General features: G+C 34.0%; 1 protein-coding gene across 4 annotated transcripts in view; it reads right to left on the reverse strand.

Annotated features, from left to right (window-relative positions):
* Window positions 1–21,763, reverse strand: part of UBR1 (ubiquitin protein ligase E3 component n-recognin 1) — a 142,816-nt gene that overhangs the window by 49,990 nt on the left and 71,063 nt on the right. For all 4 annotated transcript variants that reach the window (XM_025998562.2, XM_072738386.1, XM_025998561.2 and 1 more), the window contains 13 exons: window positions 21,211–21,272; window positions 20,822–20,932; window positions 19,852–19,917; window positions 19,488–19,589; window positions 15,292–15,355; window positions 13,143–13,267; window positions 10,716–10,768; window positions 7,392–7,494; window positions 6,469–6,517; window positions 5,712–5,866; window positions 3,342–3,441; window positions 2,303–2,412; window positions 842–928 (listed from right to left, as the gene is read on the reverse strand). In XM_025998562.2, coding sequence (XP_025854347.1) covers window positions 842–928; window positions 2,303–2,412; window positions 3,342–3,441; window positions 5,712–5,866; window positions 6,469–6,517; window positions 7,392–7,494; window positions 10,716–10,768; window positions 13,143–13,267; window positions 15,292–15,355; window positions 19,488–19,589; window positions 19,852–19,917; window positions 20,822–20,932; window positions 21,211–21,272 — 1,187 coding nt within the window. The remainder of the gene's footprint in view (window positions 1–841; window positions 929–2,302; window positions 2,413–3,341; window positions 3,442–5,711; window positions 5,867–6,468; window positions 6,518–7,391; window positions 7,495–10,715; window positions 10,769–13,142; window positions 13,268–15,291; window positions 15,356–19,487; window positions 19,590–19,851; window positions 19,918–20,821; window positions 20,933–21,210; window positions 21,273–21,763) is intronic.

The raw sequence follows: 21,763 nt of genomic DNA on the forward strand, positions 1-21,763 counted from the left end.
TGAGCCTAGAGGCTCCATCATATCATACAACTAATTGCTCTTTTGGTTATTTCAATAATTTAATGTAAAAGTCCCAAGTACTTAAATATCCAATAAATTGCCTTTTATATTCAATGCAGGTAGATTAATGAAGTTAAAAGAAAAAAATTTTTAATCATGTCATTTAATCACTGACATTTAATCAATTTTAGCCAACTTGATGATATCTAACAGTTAAGTTTACTACTAGATGCGTTGCTAAGCCTAAGAACTTTAACAATATTACTGAGATATAGTGTCTTTTTATTGTTTATATCTAACTTAAGTCCAGTGGTTTTTTTTTTTTTAGGATGGATAGTTAAAAATCACAAGTAATTAAAAAAAAAAACCCACAAGTAATAGTATTCTAACAATTTTAAGATTAGAATAATAAAAACCTGATTTATTATAATATGGAAATTCATAACCTAAATATTATTGCATTTCATTGAATTAAGATGCCATTACTTTATGTTCCACTAAGAAAAGAGTGCTGCTGATTAAATTATAAGAAGTCATTAATTACAGGATATATCTCAATTTCAGATATTAAAATATTTTAAAAATTAATAAAATATGGCATTTCCAGTAGAGCTCCACTGTACACTAATTTCCTCTACTTTTATAAAATACATATATTATACTGGACAAGTGATGCCAAATACCACTAATCCCTGTGGTAGAGAAACACAACAAACAAAAGAAGATGAAAATCTCACAAACTTTACAACAAACAGGTTCCTTCTAACAAAAAGGCAACAGCTCTTACACTAGTAAAGTTCAAAGACAGGGAAGAACATCACCATTATTATAATGCCTTTACCTCATCATTCTTAATAGATTCTGATCCTGATGTAGTGGCTACAATTAAACAAGATTTTTCTCTTAATCGTTTCACTGTGTCAAACATCTATAAGAAACAGATGAAATGTTAAAAGATTTGATAACACTGACCAGAAACAGAAAAATTCACTAATTTGATTTTGTCATCATGTCACCAAATGTCTTGAGTTAAACTTGACATACACATACACAAATACTTACATGTATAAATATTTTTATGTATAGTTAAAGTATATAAAAAGTGACTTCTGACTGTGACAAACACGCCCTTCAGTTATTAGCAATACAGTTAAAGTGGAGGTTGCAGGTAGCAAAGTCAGCTGATTCCATCTGCAGGTATGAGCATACCTCTGCTTTTGCCAGGGGAAAATTTTTTTTTAGTTTAAAATAACATTTTTAGTGCAAAGACATGTAAAGACAAAAATACAAGGTGGAAAGTAAAATCCTCTCTTCTTCATGCCAGCCGTCTTCCCCAAAATTAACTAAATTAAAGATTACTAGGGGGTGCCTGTTGGCTCAGTTGGTTAAACCTCCAACTCGACTTGGCTCAGGTCATGATCTCAAGGTCATAAGACTGAGCCCCATGTTGGGCTCCACTGTGGGTGTGGAGTCTGCTTAAGATTCTCTCTCTTTCTCTCTTCCCCTTTGCCCTTCCCCTGCCTTCTAAAAAAGGAAAAAGGTTATTAGTATTTTTTTGTAGAAAAAAATTATCAGAATATATATTTCCCTATATTTATATATATTATCAAAAGTAACCTTACCATATACACCATTTCCTATCTTTTTCACTTAAACATTAATCTGTGGAGATATTTCCACAATAACTTATATAGATCATTCTCATTCTCTCTCTCTCTCTGTCTCTCATGAATAAATAAATAAAATTTTTAAAAAATAAATAAAGTAAGTGAGAATGAGCAGAGGGGGAAGTGGGAGAGGGACAGAGAATCTAAAGCAGATTCTGTATTGAGTGCAGAGCATGACATAGGACTCAGTCTCACAACCCTGAGCCAAAACCAAGAGCTGGATGCTTAACCAACTATGCCACTCAGGCACCCCAAAAGAGGCCTTTCTTGATTACCCATATGAAGTCACCCTCTATTCATCTACTGAATTATCCTTTTCTTGTTCACTACCTGTACCTCAACTAGTGTATGCTTCAGGATAGTAAGCATCTTATCTGTGTTGTCTAGAAATGACCATGGCACATGAAAGGCATTCAAAAGATACTGACTAAATAATGACACAAATGAATAGATCTTAATTTAGCAAAACAAAACAAAACAAAACACCTTCCACTAAAACATGAAAAAATATGAGTGACTATGAAATCTGTACTACATTATTTTACAACCGGAGACTAGTGGCTTAACAATACAGGCAAACAGAGGATTATTTAATACTTAAACCAAGATATGATCAGTTTATTTATCAAATTTACCTGGAGTATCCATGTTATCATGTCCTTTTGGCCTTCTAACTGAGGAATTCCTTTGAGTTTTTCCAAAAGCATTTGTATATTCTGAGCATTCATGGCTGAACTTCCCAATCCTTTTTTAAAACACAGAAGTTACAAAAAACCTTCCTAGTTATATATAAATTATAATCTGTAATTAGTGTTATTCACATTAATAACCAAAGTTCACAAACACTCCCTTAATTGCAATTTTTCAACAGAACAATCAGCAAAGACATAAAGCACTCAGTACTAAATTAGACAACTTGAAAAACTTGAATAATTTTTTGAACTCTTAATACATTTTTCACTGGGGCTGCTAAGTGAAAGCTACCTTCTATCTTCAATGATCTGTCTCTGGTCTTTCTTATACTTGGCTCACTGTCTAGTAAAAGTGGTTAATGAGAACAAAAGCTCCCAAAAATATAAAAGTGGGGGTGGTTTATATCCATAAACTGAGTAGGTTTACAATGTCTTCAAGGAGCTAAAAATACAGTTTGTATGTCTTTTTCCTATTGGTCTCATAATCAATGTCCCTGGAGTATGCTTTGATGAAACTATCTTAATCTAATAAATAAATCTTCAAAGAAATCTAATCTCAACCTATCCTGTTCAGCCAAGAAGAAAGTACAAGACAAACATATTATCATTCACTCAGATGTGTACAATCATTTTACACTCGGGGACATTAATATCGTATGTAGATGGGTAGTATGAATGTTATGGTTGATGAAACAGCAAATATCTGTAATACTGAGACAATTAAAGTAAGAACCATCAATGTATGCATCCCCACTCAAAAAAGGAGGGGGGATCATGCAGTAAAAAGATTTTAGTAGGGGATTAAAAACATATTTTTATTGTTGAACACATCAGTTAAGAACTAAAGATTCTAGGAAAAGTCTTAACTTCAGAATTGTCTATGCTTTAAGAAGTGGCAGATTAACACTCTGTAAGAGCTGAACTTTCACTTACAAATTGGTAATTAGCTGAAACTATGCTGAAAATCAATACTAAAACGTACTTGAAGCCTTATGGTAAAAGTCAAATGTCACTTCTTCTTCAGGAGCTTTTTGAAGCTGTTGCTTTTCTTCTAGTAAACCCAATGCCAGAATATGAAATGCCTGAAAGAGGAATATGAAAAGATTTATAACACTGTGCTTCCTCAGGTAAATATATTTTATTTTATTATTTTTTAAAGATTTTATTTATTTATTCATGATAGAGAGAGAGAGAGAGAGAGAGAGAAAGAGAGAGAGAGAGGGGCAGAGACACAGGCAGAGGGAGAAGCAGGCTCCATGCTGGGAGCCCGACATGGGACCCGATCCCGGGACTCCAGGATCGTTCCCTGCACCAAAGGCAGGCACTAAACTGCTGAGCCACCCAGGGATCCCCTATACTTTTTTTTAAAAAAAGATTTTATTTATTTGACAGAGAGACACAGAGAGAGCACAAGTAGGGGTAGTGGCAGAAGAGGGAGAGGGAGAAGCAGGCTCCCGCTGATCTGAGAGCTCGAAATGGGGCTTGATCTCAGGACCCTGGGATCATGGCCTGAGCTGCAGACTTAATGGACAAAGCCACCCACACACCCCAGGTACTTTTATTTTATTTTATTTTATTTTATTTATTTTATTATTTTATTTTATTTTATTTTATTTTATTTTATTTTATTTATTTTATTTTAAGATTTTATTTATTTATTCATGAGAGACACAGAGAGAGAGAGAGAAAGAGAGGCAAGGACACAGGCAGAGGGAGAAGCAGGCTCCACACAGGGAGCCTGACGCAGGACCCAATCCTGGGCCGAAGACGGCATTAAACCAAGCCACCAGGGCTGCCCTATTTTAAATGAAGGTAAAAAATAAGCAATCTGACCGGTAAAAAAGGGGAAAAGATTATGAACAAGAAGTTTACAGAAAGAGAAAGGAGAAATACACATATGAAAAATGTTCAACATCACTTAAAATTAAAGAAACGTGAACTGAAACAAGATCATCCTATTTTTCACCTATTAGAGTGGCAAAAATTTTAGAGTTTAATACAATACAGAGCTGGCTGAGGTGCTGGGAAATAGGCACTTTTCACTACATTGGTATGGCAAAGTAAACTGGTGTAGTAACATTTTTGAAGGCTAATTTGACAATATTTACCAAAAACATAAAGAACAGACCTAGTACAATGTACTCAAGCATGCAAAGATATTTGTACAAGGATGTTCATTTCAGTGTTGCTATACAGAGACCTAAAAACACCCTAAATATTTATTAATAGGAGACTGGTTAAATGCACTATACATATCCATACAATGGAATATACATCTATCGAGAACGAGATAGTCCCATTTGTGCTAATGTGGAAGATACATGATTTCCAGAAGATACAAACTTTGAACAGCGCTTATCTCCTAGGTAGGACACTAGGAGACAGGGGAAGAAATTTTAACTTTTGATTTCAACTATATCTCCATGGTTTGAAATTTTTTACTAATGTATTTACCACTGTTAGGACAAAAACTGAGATACACATATAGTATGACAGCATTTAGAGCCTCCAAACCAAAAAAGCCAAGGAAGAAAGAAAATCAATTAAATTAAATTAATTAAATTTTAAAATAAATTAAATAAATACCCAGTTACAGCTACCAAAGGGTAACACTACTAAGGAATTTATCAATAACAATATCAAGAAAAAAATAGCCACTTCAACTTAATGAGCTAATTCTCATAAAAACTCTATGAAATAATTGTACTTATACCCACTTACTAATGGGGAAATTATTCTTTGCTCTTAAATAGGAATCGGAGTAACCCAAGGTTCAGGTCTGTCTTCCAAGTCTTCATTATATTTTTCATAATACAAGTGAAATAAATATAGAAAATTATAATGCAATAAGAATACACCAATTTATTATTTGCAGGAAAGGCTTTTATTTCCCCCCAATATAAATGGTTTTCAAGAGTAAGGATACTAAAAACATGAGAGTGTATGACTTAGAAAGTCTTTGCCACATCTAAGGTTTTTTTTTTTTTTAAGATTTTATTTATTCATGAGAGACACACAGGGAGAGGGAGAGAGAGACAGAGAGAGAGAGAGAGAGAGAGACAGAGACAGAGACAGAGACACAGGCAGAGGGAGAAGCAGGCTCCATGCAGGGAGCCCGACATGGGACTCGATCCCGGGTTTCCAGGATCAGGCCCTGAGCTGAAGGCGGCGCTAAACCGTTGAGCCACCCCGGCTGCCCTCTAAAGTGTTTTTAATGACCCTTAGGTCTCAGGTGCTCTAGTGTGGTTCTGAATGACAATGTTAGACCAAAGATCTTCTCCTTGGTTCCTCACAAACTCTATGAAGTAGAGACAATATTGGAAGTAGAAAAAAATATTTCAAGTATACATACCATCTGAAGCATCCCTTCAGTCCACAAGTTAGAATCTGTGTCAATTGCCCGCTCAAATATGGTCCTGAGAATGTACATCATGATATCACAATTGAGAAGGTTAACCACTTTGCTGAAAGCAGGGCAGAATTCAGGAGGTGGTGGTGGTGGTAATGCTATAGTAAGTGGGAGATGTATAGGAGAAGACACAAAGAAGTACATTTTTATTTGGGTTATCCTACACGCTAAATTGTGTATATCAAAATCATATATTACATTCAAAACATCACCTGTTTTCTGTTACCTTTAAAGCACCGAACACATCAATGTCACGGGAAATATAAGTCACTATATCAATCACCCGAAATAAACTCTATTTGTTATAAACTTAAATGTTCCATCACCATTGATATAAGCCATATCTTAATATGAGGACAAGAATTAAAGGGTTCTTTGCATTTCCATTAGTTGCCTACTCTTAAAAAACAACAAAAACAAAAATGAAGAACAGTGTATGCTCTGCTGATACAAAACCACAGAAAATACTCAAAATGAGTCAATTCAGGGGCACATGGGTGGCTCAGTCAGTTAAGTGTCTGATTCTTGATTTTGGCTCAAGTCATGATCTCAGGGTCATGAAACAGGCTTGCGTGGGGCTCTGTGCTTGGAGCGGAGTTTACTTGTCTCTCTCCCCAACCTCTGTCCCTTCCCCTACTCGCTCGCTCTCAAAATAAATAAAATCTTAAAAAATGAGTCAATTCAGAATCTCACTTTTTACCTTCATCTTTGTTTTCTTGTTTTCTCCTTTTTTTCTGCATATGTTCTGCCTATGTATATAAAAAAAAAAAAAGTATCTTTAAATATACTGCTTGGCAAGCATGAAACAAATGGAATACTTTGAAGCAGGCAGCAAAGATCACTGAGCCTACCAAAATACATACTACATACTATGTATGTAATCAAAATGTTACCTTGTGCCAGAAATAAAATGACTGTCCAAGGAAAAGCCACTGCAAATCAGATGAGTAACATACCTTCTCAAGATTTTATTCCCCATTCTTTCAGTCAATAATACTCATTTAGTGCCTATTAGATTCAGGGTCTTGTACTATGGGCTGGAAATTATTGATTCATATTTGTAAGGACAAGTCCAGACTTTGCCCTAAGTTATCAAACTTAATGTTACCCTTAATGTGACAAATAGACATTATGTACCCACTGACGTGATACAATATATTACCTATATAATGTTCTTGCCCCAAAAACTTTACCTTGAATCTAACCATGAGAATACAATCAGGCACATCCTGAGTGTAGGATATTCTAAAAGATCACTAGTCTGTACTCTACAGAAATGGCAATATTATGAAAGACAAAAAAGGCAAAAAGATTATCTTAAATTAAAAGAGATTATAGAAACATGACACCAAATAAGGTACAGCATTCTAGATGGAATCTTCCTCTTCATGAGTAATAAAGGATCTTTTTGGTAAATTAGAAAAATTTAAATATTGCCTGTATACTAGATAACATTACTGATTCAATTTTAATTTCTTGGGTGAGATAATGGCCTCTATTAGTGAGAACCAGTCTGATTTTCTGTAGAGTTAGAAACCATAAAGCACTTTAGGAAATTTTCTGTAGAGTTAGAAACCATAAAGCACTTTAGGCTTAATTACTAAAGATGATATCTTTTCCTACCTTGCTATGCTGTGTTTTGGAATAATGATAAAAGTACATATTGAAGTCTTTCAATGATTCATCTTTCAGTTCATAAACTCCATGGCCTGACACACCTGGTTTCCTAAATAGAAAATACAGAGATGAACAGCAGTGTTTTTGTAGGATACAATCCTGACAAAACAAAAACCTAAAAATTAATCAAAACGTCAAAATCTAAAACAAATATAGTCATTTATCAGCTTGCTTAAACTGAAATGACTAATTTCATTCCAACAGTAAAACTAAAAACCTACATTTGCAGACTCAAAGTCCTTTTTTTTTTAAATTTTTTTTTATTATTTATTTATGTAGTCATACCGAGAGAGAGAGAGAGAGAGAGGCAGAGACACAGGCAGAGGGAGAAGCAGGTTCCATGCACCGGGAGCCTGACGTGGGATTCGATCCCGGTCTCCAGGATCGCGCCCTGGGCCAAAGGCAGGCGCCAAACCGCTGCGCCACCCAGGGATCCCAAGACTCAAAGTCCTGATAACAGCCAAGTGGTGTTTCATAATTCAGAAATTTTTAAAAAAAATATTTTATTTATTTATTCATGAGAGACACAGAGAGAGAGGCAGAGACCTAGGTGGAGGGAGAAGCAGGCTCCTCGTAAGGAGCCTGATGTGGGACTCAATCCCCAGACCCTAGGATCACAACCTGAGCCAAAGGCAGAAGCTCAACCACTGAGCCACCCAGGAGTCCCCATAATTAAGAAATTTAAGTAAATCTGAGGAAGTTGATTTTCTACTATACTGACCTAATTTCATGCCCTACTTAATTTGCTAAGGCTTTCTAAAATGGTAGTGAGATGTCAAATTGTAGTGAAAATACAGTGTTGGGGCAGTGGGTGGATCAGTTGGTTAAGTGTCTGACTCTTGATTTTGGCTCAGGTCATGATCTCAGGGTCCTGAGATTGAGCCTCGAGTCCAGCTGGTGCTCAGTGGGGAATCTGCTTGAGATTCTCTCTTTCCCTCTGCCCCCCACTACGATCTTTTTCTATAAAATAAATAAATAAATCTTTTAAAAAAAGTGTTGAATCCTTTACATAGCACTATAAGGAAAAGCATCAAAACCAAAAGGAATACATCATATTTGTTCAGCAAGTTAAATAGCTTTTGGTTTCTATTGAGTTTTAAGTGAAATATTTTATTAAGTATTATTAAACCATAAAAAAAGCTATATCCAATTTTAAAAGTTATTTAAAACTAGTAATTTATTTATAGATATAACAATATAAAACGTAGAAATTCACTACCAACAGGAAGTTTTTTAATTTCAAGAATTAATACACTTAAAATCTTATTTCCATTTCATGTATCTTATAGAATCCATTACAAAATCTCCCATTCGGTATACTGCCTTTTTGTTTGTTGATTGTTTCTTTCATTGTGCAAAAGATTTTTATTTTAATGTAGTCCCAATAGTTTATTTTTGCTTTTGTTTCACTTGTCATCTTAGGAGACATATTTAGAAAAATGTTGCTATGGCTGATGTCAGAGAAATTACTGCCTGTGTTCTGTTTTATGATTTTTTATGGCTTCAGGTCTCACATTAGAGTTTTTAATCCATGCTGGGTTTATTTTTGAGTATGGTATTAATAAGTAGTCCAGTTTTATCTTTTACATGGAGTTGTCCAGTTTTTTCCCCAATACCATGTACTGAGGAGATTGCATTTTCCCTATTGTATATTCTTGCCTCCTTTGTCATAGCTTAATTGACCATATAATCATGGGTTTACTTCTGGGCTCTCTTTTTGTTCCACTGATCTATATACCTGTTTTTGTGCAACTAGCATACTGTGTTTTTTTAATTATTATTTTAATTGTTATATTAACTTCAGGGGTAAAATATAATGATTCAACAATTCCACATACCACCCACTGCTTATCACAAGTGCATTCCTTAATGCCCATCACCTATTTCACCCATCCCACCACCAATCTCCCCTTTGGCAACCACTGGTTTGTTCTCTATACTTAAGAGTCTGTTTCTTGGTTTCTTTCTCTTCTCCCCACCCTTTGTTCATTTGTTTTATTTCTTACATTTCACATATGAGTGAGATCATATGGTATCTGTCTTTCTCTGACTTATTTCACTCAGCATTATACTCTCTAGCTCCAGCTATGTTGTTGCAAATGGCAAGATTTCATTCTTTTTATGGCTGAATAATGTTCCATTGTATAATATATATCACCTCTTCTTTATCCACTCATCTACTAATGGATACGTGGGCTGCTTTCCTAATGTGGCTATTGTAAATAATGCTGCAATAAACATAGGGTACATGTATCCCTTTGAATTAGTGTTTTTGTTTTTTGGGCAAAAAAACAGTAGTATGATTACAGGATCATAAAGTAGTTCAACTTTTAACTTTTTGAAGAACCTCCATACTGTTTCCACAATGGCTACACCAGTTTGCATTCCCACCAACAGTATGAAAGGATTCCTTTTTCTCTGCATCCTCACCAAACACTTATTGTTTCTTGTGTTTTTGATTTAGCCATTCTGACCATACTGTTTTGACCACTAAACTCTGTAGTTTATCTTGAAAATCTGGAATTGTGACAATTCCAAGCTTTGTTCTTTTTTCTCAAGATTTCTTTGGCTATTTGGGGTCTTTTGTAGTTTCATACAACTTTTACTATTATTTGTTCTAGTTTTGTGAAAAATGCTGTTGGTATTTTGATAGAGATTGCACTGAATCTACAGACTGCTTTAGATAATATGGACATTTTAATAATATTAATTCTTCTGAACCATGGGCATGTAATATCTTTCCATTTGTTTGTTCATCTTCTGTTTCTTTAATCAACCAAAAACTTAACTACTAATAGCCTACTACTGACCAAGAACCTTACTAATAGCATAAAGTCAATTAATATATATTTTGTTTGTTAAATGTATTATACACCATATTTTTTACAATAAAGTAAGCTAGAAGAAAGAAAATGTTATTAAGAAAAGCATAAGCAAGAGAAAATATGCTTACAGTACTGTACTATAAAATCTCCACTTATAAGTAGACTCAAGCTATTCAAACCTGTGTTGAAGAGTCAACTGTACTCACTAAGTCACTTTAAGTCATAAATGAGCATTTCTCATATATCTGTCAAAGATACTCATTTCTTTAACAAACACATACTAAGTGCTTACTGAGCAACCCCTCATTTTCACCCTTTTTTATCTGTACTCCATTCTTGTTCTTAGGAGTTCAGGCAAAGACTTCAGAGCTTCTACAAAGTATCCAAAGTACAAAAGCAAAGATTGGTTTACCTCTCAGAATAAGCATAAATATTAAGTACTTACTTAAATGTGGCCACTTTGTTAATGACGTTCTCTAGGCCGGTTTCATTATTTTCCTGTTGAGACAATATTTTTGTCATTTTTACTTTCATGCAGTGACTGTTCCTTCTCTTATTGTAAACTGAAATACATTTTAACAGCATTCTTGAAGTTTGTAAGCAATAAAAAAAAGATCAACTTCCAATATAAAAAAATTTGGTCTGAAACCAAGTAGCTTTGCGGAACCAAGTTCTTTCTTTTTTTTAAAGATTTTATTTATTTATTAATGAGAGACACAGAGAGAGGCAGAAACATAGGCAGAGGAAGAAGCAGGCTCCCCTCGGGGAGACTGATGCAGGACTGGATCGCAGGACCCCAGGATCATGACTTGAGCCAAAGGCAGACACTCAACCACTAAGCCACCCAGGTGCCCTGAGGAACCAATTTCTTAACAGAAGTAAAATCTAGAAATAAACTACTTAAGGGGGAAGTTGTATCTAAGTTTGTCCTCAAAGATGTATACATATAGATACACACACCCACCCAACAGTTCAAAGAAAAAGAGCTTTCCTTTAAGTAATATGTTCATCACTCACATCCTTGAAGCACATGTCCATGCTAACCATACCTAAAGCCAAGGTTATAAAATAAATGAGATCTACAGCAAAATACAGGTAGATGCCCAAATGTATTCTGGCTTCTGCGTTATAATAATTTTCTGAATGCCTGTAACTTTTCCTTGAGGAATATTATTTTTTTGTGAAGTCATTTAAAGTCAGAATAAGAACATAGTCAAGGGAGCACTTGGGTGGCTCAGTGGTTGAGCATCTGCCTTTGGCTCAGGTCATGATCCCAAGGTCCTGGGATCGAGTCCTGTATCAGACTCCCCGGGAGGAGCTGTTTCTCCCTCTGCCTGTATCTCTGCCTCTCTCTGTGTCTCTCATGAATAAATAAATAAAATCTTAAAAAAAAAAAAAAAAAAAAAGGAACATAGTCAAGATATTAAATCAGGCTCACAGATTCCTACAGTTTCACAAAAAGTATAAAATTTAACCTCCTTTTAATATAATGCATTTGGGGTAAGCAACAAAGTTAGGGCTATGCCTTAAAGCATTCCTTTTGCAAACTATGGTATGTATATCACCAGTTGCATATGAAATTATTTTAGGTTGCACAGTTATATATTTTTTAAGTTCTGAATAGTTACTCACTTATTTTAATATGAGTTAGGGAAAGAAACTCCAGAATCTAAACCTCTTTCACTGAAAGTACTTGCTTAGAAAGATACTAAGAAAAAATACGTTAGGAGTGACTGGGTGGCTCAATTGGTTGAGCATCTGACTTGGTTTCAGCTCAGATCATGATCTCATGGGTCCTGAGATGGAGCCCCACACTGGTCTCTATTCAGTGGGGAGCCGGCCTTGAGATGCTCTCCATCTGCTCCTCCCCACCCCCCACCCCCGTCCATCCTCCTCTTTTGTGTTCATGTGCCCCCTTTTTCTCAAGTAAATAAATCTTTGAAAAAAGAATGAGTTACTCTTAAAGTGTATTAATTTAAAAAATTGATAGATGGATATGCAGAAATTATGAAGGTGATATGCCAAATAGTTGATCTGAGAATCAGTTAACGTAACTGGAAAAAGATAAATATTTTTTTTTGGAAAAATAACCAATAGTCTAAGCTTTTCTCTACTCTACTTCTCTGGAACACCTTGATAGCAGATAAGTCTAATTGTAAGAATCATTGTTCTAATTCATAATGAAATCTCAGGAGAAAAAATATGAGACTCCTAATCTTTACAACTACTACTTCAATTATCAGTGTATATAAAACCATAAGTATCACCTGCAACGGCCATGAGAATACACCTTGCAGATCTCAGTTAGAGGAAACAGAGATACTAATGCAGGCTCACTCTGGGATACTGGGGAAGACATCAAGCCTAGATTAGATTACCCAGTGGTCTAGAATGCTTCTATCTAACCTTCCTTCCTTCTTTCACTTGGAATCAGCCTCATCTGACAATCTGATGGTTCCCCCAGCTTTTCCAAGCTCCCTCACCATTTTCTCTCCTAGGCATCATTCCTAATAAATTCTTACATGTTTTGTCTTGACTTCTGCTTCTCAGAAGATGCAGACTAACACACTACCCAAATAGTCTCAGTATTTCAGGCAGCTTGTTTTTTCTCTGGAGAAATTTTATTTTAAGGTAAACAAAAAAGCTAGGGAATTTGTTGCTCTGATATGTTTCCAAACTTCCATAAGGTTTCTAAAATGTTTCCTAATGCCTCAAATTCCAAAACTAAAGTATACCATTAAAAAATGAATAGTTGTAGATCTGCAAAATTTGTCAAATTTTCCTCAAACTTCAAAGTAATTTCCAATTAACAAAAAAGAAAAAGAAAATCCCATTTTAAGGTGAATGGAGTAAAAAACAGTATCGGACTTACATTCTCAGGTAAATTTTTGGCAATGGCGCTGTGTGGCATGGGTTCAATACAAAGCAGGTGAATAATTTCTCTCATTGTGACCTCTTCCTTGGTCACATTTCCCACTCCAGGTACATAACGCTCTCCTAATATAAAAAATGAAAACGTAAAACAATTAATTTCTATTTAAATCTCTCCTACCAGGAACACTTATACACAGAACACTGTAGTAAGTCTGTGAGAGACCATAAATTATTTGGACATGTTCCTAAATCTGAACAAGAGTTGATTTGTAAAAGTTGGAGGAAGAAAAATGAAGAGAGGTCTAAAGAACACAGGCCTTCTTGTAATTTATACACACAAGAACACACAGAAATACATATAAACATACTCCCATACATTATAAACAAGGCTTCTCAATTAAATTAGCATGTGTTTCTAAATCAGAAAACAATGCACATGGCATTGAAAGAGCAGTGGCCATTGTTAAACAACAATTTTTCTTCCAAGATCTTTCTCAATTTTGTCTCTACTTGTTATTTAAGAAAGAACAAAATGAAAACTCAAAAACAAAATATTTAGTATGTATTAAGAATGACTGATGTTGCTAAAATGACCATATGATCATGTTTCCATTTTTCATCTCAATAAACTGCCAAATAGAGGAAATAGCTAAGTTGACATGGGAACTTCTTTGGTGTCAAAAGCATCTAATTCCCATTGCCTTAAGAAGGCCTACAGTCTTATGTCACCACTGATTTTCAAAACTACAATATGTATACAAAGTCCTATGATATCTATAACAAGGTTATTTTAAAGACAAGAAATTTTGCCTAAGAGATTTGATAAATTCTACAAATTAGCCAAAGAATGACTTTTCTGTGAAGGAAATTCATTTCAGACAGATCATTCCTCATAACATGTGTAAAGCATTTTGTAACTTTTTCATTTTTTTCACCTAAAAGAATATTCCCTAAAAGTTTAGTGCTAGAATGAACTTTAGAGATAATACAGATTAGTTTCAAATTTTACAAATCAGGCATCTGAGACCCAAAGAATATAAATGCCATGCTGCTGATAGTTAATATATTATAAATAATAGCAATATAATAATAAAATGTATAACAATACACTATATAATTACTATGGAATATTACATAATTACATGTTATTTACACATTATATTAGTGATATATATATTAAATACTGACTTCTGAAAGTAATGAACTTGTTATACTCAAGAATACAGCAAATATTAACTAAAAAATCAAATCACACAGGAGGAAAAAGAACTTAACTATACTCAAGAATACAGCAAATATTAACTAAGAATCAAATCACACAGGAGGAAAAACCTAATAAATTTGTATAAACACAATGACAGCAAAATAATAGTAGCAATAATAAAACAGCAAAAATAGAAAATAGAAAAATATGGTGCTAGAAATTCTTCATATAATCCAAAAACAAACATAAAAATTCATTTAAAGTTTTTATAATTTAATAAAGTATATCATAATTTAAAAATCTTTTACACATTTACATTTCATTTAGCAATGAAGGTTTACCATACTTCCTGCTGAGACAAGCAGCCAGTCAGTAACTAATTCCTGACAAAAAGTAAAATGAACCCATGTTTTCAGGTGTAATTAATGGTTAGAATCCTCACTAGGAACTACTAATATAAAGTAGTATCTGCTGCAGTAAAGTAAGAAACAACAGCCAGAATGAGAAGTTAAGAACTTTTACTTAGCTGATAAAATCAACAAAGACTATAATACAGAACATTAAAAAATAAAAGTATGGCTAATATTTGTACAAAGTAACTTAACAGAATGACACAATGAAAATATATTTTACATAGAAATGTCACACTAAAATTTCATATATAAATAAAATTCTATCTAGATTTCTAAGTAGGATAATTGTATTCCAGACCTCTACAAACAAGACCAAACAATTATATATCAGGTATTGAAAATAAAGATCTAATAGAGCTGTGCTTTTTTAAAAGCTGGGTTTCTAAATATATCAATCACATTAGTCATATTAATCTCTACTATTCTATGCTATATTTGGGAGAAGAGTAAAATGATAATGTTTTCTCTAAAAAGATAAATGTTTTCTCTAAAAAGAACTCATATCCTATTTAGACATGCTTTAATCTTACCCACAATATAGATGAGGACTTGAAGCATTTCTTCTATTAATGTATTATATTGTTTAATCAAATCCTATTGAACCAAAAAAGAAAAAATTACATGGAACCAAAACTTTCATAAAACATAACATTTTTGGATCAGATTCATGGTTCACACAATCCAGTATTTTCCTCTAGACTACAACAGAATATTAGGTGAATAATTCCCTTTTTTTGACATCGAATTTCACAAGGTTTATAATACCTGGCAAGTAATAGGAACTTAACAGAAATATTGTTTTCATTATCATTACCATACAGCTGTAAGTCAACAAACTAATTCTAATAACTTCCTATTTGGGTTGGTGGGACAGTGGCTTCAAATAATAGATATCAGTTATGGTGTGAGTACCTTTCCTTAATATAACTTTCATTTAAGCAATGCAGAAAATCAGATATTCATTTTTCACTACGTATAAAACATGACTAAAAATTAGCTTTATATTTTCATATCTTGTTCTTTGGTCCTATGCAACTAACTTCTAATATAAAAGAATAAAATAATGTGATTTATAAATTCAAAGTAGGTAAGGACTACTTCATAAGTTCATATCAAATATTAAAGCAATGAAGGTCTGATGAAACTGCATAGGACAACAAATTATAAACTGTGAAAAATGTAACAAATACAATAAATGAAGAATATCCTTACTAAATCAGGAGCTTTTACAAAAACAGAAAAAGAGCGAAGGACTGGTAAGATAATTTCCTATGTGAAACAGGAGAAAAAGGCTAATAATCATGAAAACATGGACAACTTCCCTGCTAATTCACGAACTATAGGTATAAATGAAAGACTGGCTCTCACCTACCACTTCAATGAAGATTAAAAATACTAGTGCCATTATAGATATACATACTGCTAGAGGGTGTAAATCTGAGTAACTTTTCCAAGAGCAATTTAACAATATGTATCTAGAGTCTTAAGAAAGAGCAGTTTTCTTCAGCAAATTCACTTCTAAAAATGTATTTTAACAAAATAATTAGGCAAGTGGTTTTTTTATTTTTATTTTTATTTACTTATGATAGTCACAGAGAGAGAGAGAGAGAGAGAGAGGCAGAGACACAGGCAGAGGGAGAAGCAGGCTCCATGCACCGGGAGCCCGATGTGGGATTCAATCCCGGGTCTCCAGGATCGCGCCCTGGGCCAAAGGCAGGCGCCAAACTGCTGCGCCACCCAGGGATCCCTAGGCAAGTGTTTAAACCATGAGGTTCAACGATGTTTCTGAGACCAAAAAACTAGAAAATATCTTCAGCAATAGGAGACTAAGGTATAATGCAATCATACCGTGCAATACTATACAGCCATTAAGAATTATGATATAAAAAAATGATGTGGTTGTCTATTTAATAACAAGATTTTGTATTAGTACAATATCTCATTTAAGCAGAGAAAGCAAATTATGAAATAGCACATACAAAATGATCCAATTTTTGGTTTAAAAAAACCAAACAAGAAACCAAAACTTAAAAAGTGATCATTTCTCAATTCAGCAAAGTTGCAGGATATAAAAATCAATGAGCAGAAATTTGTTGCATTTTTATACACCAGTAACAATGCAGCAGAAAAAGAAATCATGGAATCAATCTCACTTGCAATTACACCAAAACCAGTAAGATACCTAGGAATAAATATAACTAAAGAAGCAAAAGATCTGTACTCTGAAAACTACAGAACATTTATGAAAGAAATTGAAGAGGACACAAAGAAGTAGAAAAGCATTCCATACTCATGGATTAGAAGAACAAACACTGTTAAAATGTCTATACTACCTACCCAAAGCAATCCACACATTTAATGCAATCCCTATCAAAATAACACCAGCTTTTTTCACAGAGCTAGAACAAACAATTCTAAAATTTGTATAGAACTACAAAAAGACCCTGAATAGCCAAAGCAATTCTGAAAAGGAAAAACAAAACTGGAGGCATCATAATTCCCAATTTCAAGCTATATTAATTACAAAGCTGTAGTCACCAAGGGAGTATGGTATTGGTACAGAAACAGACACATAGATCAATGGAACAGAATAGAGAACCCAGAAATGGATCCATAAGTACAAGGTCAACTAATCTTTAACAGAGCAGGATGAATATCCAATGGAAAAAAGATGGTCTCTTCAATAAATGGTGTTTAGGAAAACTAGACAGCAACATGTAGAAGAATGAAAAGGGACCACTTTCTTTTTATTTATTTATTTATTTTAAAGATTTTATTTATTTATTCATGAGAGACACAGAGAGAAAGAGAGAGAGTAAGCGACACAGGTAGAAGGAGAAGTAGGCTCCATGCAGGGAGCCCAACGTGGGACTCGATCACAGGTCTCCAGGATCACACCCTGGGCCAAAGGCAGGTGTTAAACCGCTGAGCCGCTTAGGGGACCACTTTCTTACACCATTGTGAAAGAAATAAATTCAAAATGTATCATATTGTGTTTGTCTTTCTCTGTTTGTCTTATTTATTATTTATTTATTTATTTATTTATTTATTTATTTATTTATTTATTTATCTTATTTAAATGCAAAAATAAATTCAAAATAGAAAGACCTTAATGTGAGACAGGAAACAAAATCCTGGAGGAGAACACAAGCAGAATCTTTGACTTCGGCTAGAGCAACTTCTTATTAGACACATTGCCAAAGGCAAGGGAAACAAAACCAAAAATGAACCACTGGGACTTCATCAGGATAAAAACCTTCTGCACAGCAAAGGAAATAATCAACAAAACTAATAAAAGGTAGCTTACAGAATGGGAGAAGATATTTGCCAATGACATATTGTTAAAGTGTTAGTATCCAAAATCTATAAAGAACTTACCAAATTCAAAACCCCAAAACCAAATAATCCAATTAAGAAACGTGCAGAAGACAAAAAGATACTTTTCCAAAGAAGACATTCAGATGGCTAACAGACACATGAAAAGATGCTCAACATGACTATCAGGGAAATACAAATCAAAACCATGATGAGATACCATCTCACACCTGTCAGAACAGCTAAAATTAACAATACAAGAAACAACAGATATTGGCAAGGATGTGGAGAAAGAGGAAACCCTCTTGTACTGTTGGTGGAATGCAAACTGGTACACCCACTCTGGAGAACAGCGTGGAGGTTCCTCAGAAAGTTAAAAAAAGAACTACCCTAAGATCTAGTAACTGCACTACTAGGTATTTACCCAGAGGATACAAAAATACTGATTCAAAGGGGCATATGCACCCCAACATTTATAGGAGCATTATCAATAATACCCAAACTATGGAGAGAGCCCAAATGTCCTCGAATGATGAATGAATAAGATGTGATATATATAAAAAAAAAAAAAAAAAAAGATGTGATATATATACACAATGGAATATTATTCAGCGGTCAAAAAGAATGGAATCTTGCCACTTGCAACAATGTGGATGGAACTAGAGTGTATTATGCTAAGTGAAATAAGTCAGTCAGAGAAAGACAAATACCCTATGATCTCATTCATATGTGGAATTTCAGAAAGAATACAGATGAGCATATGGAAAGGGGGAAAAGGAGAGAGTGAAACAAGATACAAGTGACTCTTAGTGCCAGAGAAAATATGGAGGGTCAATGGAGGGAGGTGGATGGAGGACGGGCTAAATGGGTGATGGGTATTAAGGAGGGCACTTATGGGGGACACTTGGGTGGCTCAGTGATTGGGTGCCTGCCTTTGGCTCAGGTTGTGATCCCAGGATCCGAGATCGAGTCCCGCATCAGGCTTCCTGTGAGGAGCCTGCTTCTCCCTTCTCCCTGTCTATGTCCCTGCCTCTCTCTCTTAGTGTCTCTCATGAATAAATAAATAAATATTAAAAAAAAAAAAAAGAGGGCACTTATCATGAATCACTGATTTCTACTCCAGAAACCAATACTGCACTATATGTTAACAGAATTTTAAAAAGAAAAAAAAAGTGATCATTTCTAGGAGGCAGTGTTGATTCATGTGTTTTTTTCTTCTCCTTCTTATCTATATATTTTAAATTTTTATACAGAGTGTATGTATGTGTATGCAGATATATATGCATGTTATATGTATATATGTGATTTCTAGAAATATACATAAAGAAATAAAAACTCCTAAATATGATTAAAATTGTTAACAAAAATATTTCCTTTGGAATTAACTCACATGCCTGTTTCTGCTGCTTACCTGGTCTTTTGTGGATATTGTCTTATTAAAAGCATCAGCAAGTTCATACCTCTGAAGTATCAGTAACAAAAACTTATTGGGATCCATTAAAGATGCACCAATCTGTGAAAGAAATGCAGCATCACAGTTCTACATGTATTAAATGAAGAAATATTTGTTTCTAGTAGAACTGTCAAATAGTAAAAAATAAAGAAGTTTGCAAAAGATAATATAGTAGTCCCTTCCATTTTTATGATGCCATATTCAGTTATAACAGTGAGGAAATTTTAAATAAAGTTAAAAATAATTACAGCATTTTTCTCATCACAAAAGATCTAAGAAGGAAAGTTAAGACCTAAATATCACAAGTAATTTTAATAGGTACCTGAAGCATAATGATATCTTTATCATACATTTCTTCTCTGCACTTAACATCTTGGTAATAAAACACCTATAAAATAAGAGGAAGAATAGAAGCTACAAGAATTATTTTATTTAAATAGAATTCTCAACAAAAACTCTTTCTAAAACTTTCTCAAAACTAAAAACTCCTGGGACGCCTGGGTGGCTCAGTGGTTGAGGGGCTGCCTTTGGCCCATGGTGAGATCCTGGAGTCCCGGGATCGAGTCCCACATCAGGCTCCCTGCATGGAGCCTGCTTCTCTCTCTGCCTGTGTCTCTGCCTCTCTCCCTGTGTCTCTCATGAATAAAGAAATAAAATCTTTAAAAACAAAACAAAACTAAAAACTCCTAAGAATTCCTTAGTGGAAAAAAGATGTAAATGTAAATCTATGAGTTATTTTAAGGGATTTGTAAGATTTTGAAAGTGAGGAAATATGGCATGAAAATACTTCAGAGTTTAAAATGCTGTATAAATTATTATTCTCAACATACAAAAGAATTTATTTCCTCTAAGTTAAACATGCCCACTTTAATAAAAATAAACCAATTTCTATAATCAATCATAATACCATTTTTCTCCCAAGTAGTATCTAAGTCCAGTTTCCCACCTTTTAGGAAAAGCACTTCTCTTTATTTGCTCTAGAATGGAAGGAAAAATTGTTAAGATAGCCTTCAGTTAAGAATGGTGGTGGGACAATTATAGGTCCCTAGGTAAGAAAATCTTCAGAAAAGACCAGTATTAAAGGACAGGTTTTGACTGACTTTCACTTAATCTATCCACTCAATAGGATAAAATGACAAATGTCTATATGATTACTACAGCTTTCATTTCTGAATTTATATGAGAAGAGAGAAGTAAATAGCAAAATCCAAGGACACAAAGTAAAACTATATAACAGAAAAAAACGATCAGAAAATGAACACATTCATAAAAGTGAATAGGGCTTGCCATACCTGGCTAATGAGAGAGAGCCCATTTCTTCGCCACATCTCAGCAACAACCTGGGCAACCAATACCAGACAACGCAAAGGGTATTCCACCAGTACCTCTACTTGAAAGTCCTCCTGAAACAGGTGAGAAATTTTGTTATTTTACAGACGGCTTGGATGTGTCCCAAAGTTATGGCATTAAACAGTTCTCAGTTTTCTCAACTATAAACTGATGGACTTGAATGAGATAATTCCAAGCTCTTGTAATTCAGGTTTCAACGTACTTACATAGAGACATAAAATTACTTGAATGGGAATTATTCAGGTAGGTTTCAAAATTTTTCTTCCCTCTCATCAACCAAGAGGTGTTTGGAAATAGGATACAAATAAATCAACACTTAACCGTCACTTACAAAAGGCACAAATTCATGCAGTCTTGAAACAGCTCCCAGCCTGCTTAAACGCACATGAAGACCTAACAGTTAAAAGAGAGAGAGAGAATTGAAAAAGGGAATAAATCCAGTTAATTTGTCTCATTAACTCCTCAGGTTGAGAAACTTGTAAGATTTAAATATACATTTATTGATTTCTAATTTTGAAGCACAGTACTATTAATATATTTAAGACCCTACACTGTACAAAGTGTGTTTACACGTTATATAAAAATAATGTGCCTCTCAAGATATCTTTATTCTGCTCTTAAGCATCAAAAGAAATGAAAACGAATTTAAGTATTTCTTTTTACAAAAATAGAAGTGACATAAAATCACATCAATTACACCGTGTACAAAAAATTAACTAAATTAATCAAAAAACTAAATATAGAAGCTTAAACTATGAAACTCTTAGAAGAAAACAAAGGAAAGGATCTGTGACACTGGATTTGGCAATAATCTCAAAGGACACTATGAACAGAGTAGAAAGGCAATACACAGAATGGGAGAAAATATTTGCACATCATATATC

Source organism: Vulpes vulpes, chromosome 15 (assembly GCF_048418805.1).
Source record: "Vulpes vulpes isolate BD-2025 chromosome 15, VulVul3, whole genome shotgun sequence".
NCBI classification, from domain to species: Eukaryota; Metazoa; Chordata; class Mammalia; order Carnivora; family Canidae; genus Vulpes; species Vulpes vulpes.